We start from the raw sequence: 4219 nt of genomic DNA, 5'->3' as shown, positions 1-4219 counted from the left end.
ATCAATACACTCAAGCTTAAAAATATTTCTAATTTGTACAATTTGAAACCAAAATAATTATACTTTTTTTTATTGTGCTTAGAATTTATCACTTTCGCGAATCTTTTTAATGTGGGACAATTTCTCTTCTAATGTATTTTTTTAAACTCTATCCTGACTATTTTGCTTAAACTTAGTTTCATTATATTAGTCCCTATATTAAAAAAAAAATAAAGAAAAAGAAAAAAAAATAAAGAAAAGAACCACGGAAAATTGATGGATATTACATTGCTCTCCAAACAAAAAGTGTTAATTAACCATCGTCTCTTACTTTTTAAATCAAAATAATGCAATTAAAATCCAACATGAAAACAATGTTTTTTTTTTTTTCCTTTTAAATAATGCTTTCAACTAAATATAAGGTCAAAATTGATATATATGGATCACTAATACAACATTATTAGGCATAAAAGCTTTCCAATATAGTAGACACATGAATTGCATATAAATGCAATTTTAATACAAAATTAGACATAATTTAAAATGAAAATATGAGATGGCCATTACCAACAAAAACTTTTTTAAAAAGGTTTTGGGTTTCATCCAACTACAACATCTCCCTCCCATTCAAACAAATAATACATCAATTAGCAACTCCTCATCTCATAAAAGAGGAATTGCATCTCAAACAAAAACAAAAACCCAAAAAAGAAAAAAGAAAAAAAAAAGCACATAATAAAAAGCTTCACCATATAGAAAATTGCTAAACCAGCCATTTTGCTCCAATCCTCCTCCATAGAAAATGAAAAAATTAATTAAAAGAAAAAAGAAATTATCAAGATAATTAATTTCCTTCCGCCGTGTCCGCAACCTTGGAGATGGACAATGCAATTTCACATAGCTTAATAAACACGTCATTCTTCGGCGCCAACAGCGAGGGCTTTGTTGCAAACTCGTTCTCGCACGTGCGCACACTGGCGATTGCTGCATCGACCCATTTCTCCACGTCGCCATAGGCCTTCACGAGAATCGCAGCAATAGCGTCGTCAAGCTGTTGCGACGCGTCTAGATACTCGTCAAGGCAATCAAAGAGGCCTTGTTGTACCGATGGCTTGTTCAGGCTCGTGTCATTTAACATCACCTTGATGCTCTCTGATATGTCGGAGGCATTGGAGGAGGCGAAACGGAGGGCAACCAAGGCTAGGCCCATCTTATCGGCGGGGAAGCTATTGGGGTCAGAAGTCAAGGAGATGACGCAAAGGTCTTTGTAGTTAGTCTGGGCACACATATGATCGATCATGCTGAGTCCGTCCTCTGCCGGACTGGCAGCGTCGAGGCGCTGAGCCACCATGCTGAGGCAGAGGACGAACAAAATGGCTGAAACAAATTTCATGGTGTGTTGGTTTTTTGTTTTTTTGTCTTGGTTTTTTTGGAGGGAGAAATGGCAGTGGGGGTGATGGAAACTGTTAGAAAAATGTAAATAAATAAAGCAAAGGATCGATCTCTCCACAGCTTAAAATAGGAAAAATCACTCGTGGTTATGATTATTGATGCATGGTCAAACTCTCAATTGCATTATCCCGTAAATCATTTATGCTGAAAATAGAGTAATTTTCCAGACACATTACCCGATTATTCAGCTTAATTTGCTTATATTTAGTTTCTTGACCTAATAACAGAAGATGACAATTCTATGAATCAAAACCATGCGGACGTTGCTTTGTTGCATGGTTTATTAATTAACAGGGCTAAAAAAATTATTTTTTATGCGTCCATTTGTTAATTGATTTGTCAATTTAAACTTTAATTTTTATTGGATTAATTCTAGAAGGGATACTTTCTTAGGTTAAAAAAATAATTTTGGTCTCTAAACTGTTATGCAAATAATAATTTGGTCCCATAATTTTAGTTTGTAACAGTTTAATTCTCTTAATTACTTTTAATTTTGTAACAATTTAGTCTATGAATTTTAGTATGTAATAATATAGTCTATCTACTTTCAAATTTGTAACAATTTGATCCACACCATAAAAAAAAATCATCAAAATTAATGAACTTTTATAATTTAACAATGTATATCTATTTCTAGCTGCTAAATTCTCCAAATCTTTGTGCATACTGATAACTTGTAGAAATACAAGTTATTTATACTGCTTTATTTAGATATTGCGGCAAAAAAAAAAAATGAAAGTTGCGTCAATTGTATGAAAATTAGCTAAGATATGCAAAAATTATAAATTGTCGTCAATACATCCACTGACACCATCGCAATGGTAGAAAAGAATATTTCAAGTCTGTTTTGCAGGAAATCAAGTTACCGTATGCGTTCATGGCTTAAGAGAAAAAGAACAACGCATCTACGTCGCATTGCGCCCGTCATTTAGGAATGAATAGATGATCAACGCAATGACGGTGCATGCTACAATTGATCAAGAGCTAAGCGATTAACGAAACTTCAACCGCATGCGGGCAAACGATCAAGGATGCAAAAGAGCAACACAATTGCAGAGGATCCAGACACGTGTATAACTGACTGTTGTGCATTTTTGACGGGATTGATCGCGTAACAGAAGGAATATTCACTCCACCATTTCCGGAATTTCCATAACAATAAAATGGGGTCCACACTGCAGAGAGTCAAAGCTAAGCCTATAAATAGCCTATGAAATTCTATGAGAAAATATACTTGACACGAGCATATTTTGATATTTGTATATTGAGAGAGAGATTGGTCTAAGTGCTGATCGGAGAAGATCCGGGAAGATTTAAGAGACAAGGCCAAGTGGTGAGTCTCAGGGCAAATCCTTTCAATCCCTGCCGTGAAGCTCTGTACTAAGGTCACTCCTACCGGACGAGCAAGCCTGAGAGGGAAACTCTTTCTTCCATTCACTCCATTCGTCGGCAAGCAAATCCACCGTCCAGATCTGTGTCAAGACGTTGTCACTTTTCTGTATTTGTTTCTATCTCTTATTATCAATTGTATTCATCTTCTTAGTCTATCATTCACACCATGTATCAGACGCTAAATATTAGTATTGAATGTCATGATCATTTTCATTTCCATCTTTCTGTCTATTTCTGTTCTTCCATTAATCGCTTTCTCCATGAGATTTTCGTAATCCCTTGGTAATTAGAATGAATTAAACAAGTAAATTAACCTGTGCTAAAGAAATGAATATGTTTAGCTAAAGCATGCTAGACGATATCTTCACCTGTGAGAGCAGAAGTGAAGATGCCATTCTGCCTGTCGAGAGAAGGTTAGAAGAATGTGTTAACTAAAGTGAGAAGTATTTCCAGAGATGGAAGCAACCTTGCGTTCATTACGTTCATCCCTATTTCACCACAGAGATGTGGGAACACGACCGATCACTAAGAGGTGTGCGCCAAGGGAAAACGGAACCGTAGTTAAATCTTTAACGCAATTAATGAACTTCCTATTTCTGTTTCACACATAAAGACTTGCCACCGCATAACACGACCCTTTGTATAATTTTCACAGTTAGTCTCAATCTCAGTATCATGTATCAGTATCTTGTATCATATTAGCTTAGATTTACTTTTACCGCATTTTATTTTATTATCGCAACTTTACTTTACCGCAATTTTAAAAACCTGTATAAACCAATCTTTTAGTAATTGAAAAACTCCCGGTTGCATATATCACGAACGTAATGCATTAACTACGCAATCCTTGTGTTCGACCTCAGATCACTCCGAGAAACTTGCGGTGAAATTATACTTGGTTTCATCGCAAGGAAACTTGTGACAACGCATAACATACTACCAGCATTTCATTAATAACGCATACATCTAGAAGTAGTATCGCATCATCAAATTTTATGTCAATACAGACCACCACAAGATCTTCCCTACTATTCTCTTGATGCTCTATATTGAGTTGTGGGACTCAAAATAAGCTGGAATCAAAGGAAATTTGGAGAAAGCTCACTATAGCAACCCAAATGAAGAACACCTTATTCTACCCGAATTTTTCAGAAAAATTCCTACGGTTGCAACAACCCAAAATCACTCCAATCTTTTCAATATATTGCAGAATATCATGCAAAGAGATTTGCTGCATGGGATACAGGTCATACTTGGAGTAATTGAAGATTGAAGATAATGGGTTCTTTGTGAGCAACTTGAAGATGAAGATAAAAAACCATTTTTCCTTTTTGTGTTTTTTTATTTCCAAAATCTATTTTGATTTTAAAAATCATATTTTAATTCTAAAATCAAA

At 35.1% G+C, this 4219-nt stretch overlaps 1 protein-coding gene across 1 annotated transcript; it reads right to left on the bottom strand.

Annotated features, from left to right (window-relative positions):
* Window positions 1-562: 562 nt before the first annotated feature.
* Window positions 563-1388, bottom strand: LOC120092161 (cell wall / vacuolar inhibitor of fructosidase 2-like). Its single transcript, XM_039050389.1, has one exon. It carries the CDS (start codon window positions 1370-1372, stop codon window positions 824-826), a length of 549 nt encoding a protein of 182 aa, XP_038906317.1. The 5' UTR covers window positions 1373-1388; the 3' UTR covers window positions 563-823.
* Window positions 1389-4219: the final 2831 nt, after the last annotated feature.

This window comes from Benincasa hispida, chromosome 11 (genome assembly GCF_009727055.1).
Source record: "Benincasa hispida cultivar B227 chromosome 11, ASM972705v1, whole genome shotgun sequence".
In the NCBI taxonomy this organism is placed as follows: Eukaryota; Viridiplantae; Streptophyta; class Magnoliopsida; order Cucurbitales; family Cucurbitaceae; genus Benincasa; species Benincasa hispida.
This window is presented reverse-complemented; position numbering and strand designations above follow the sequence as displayed.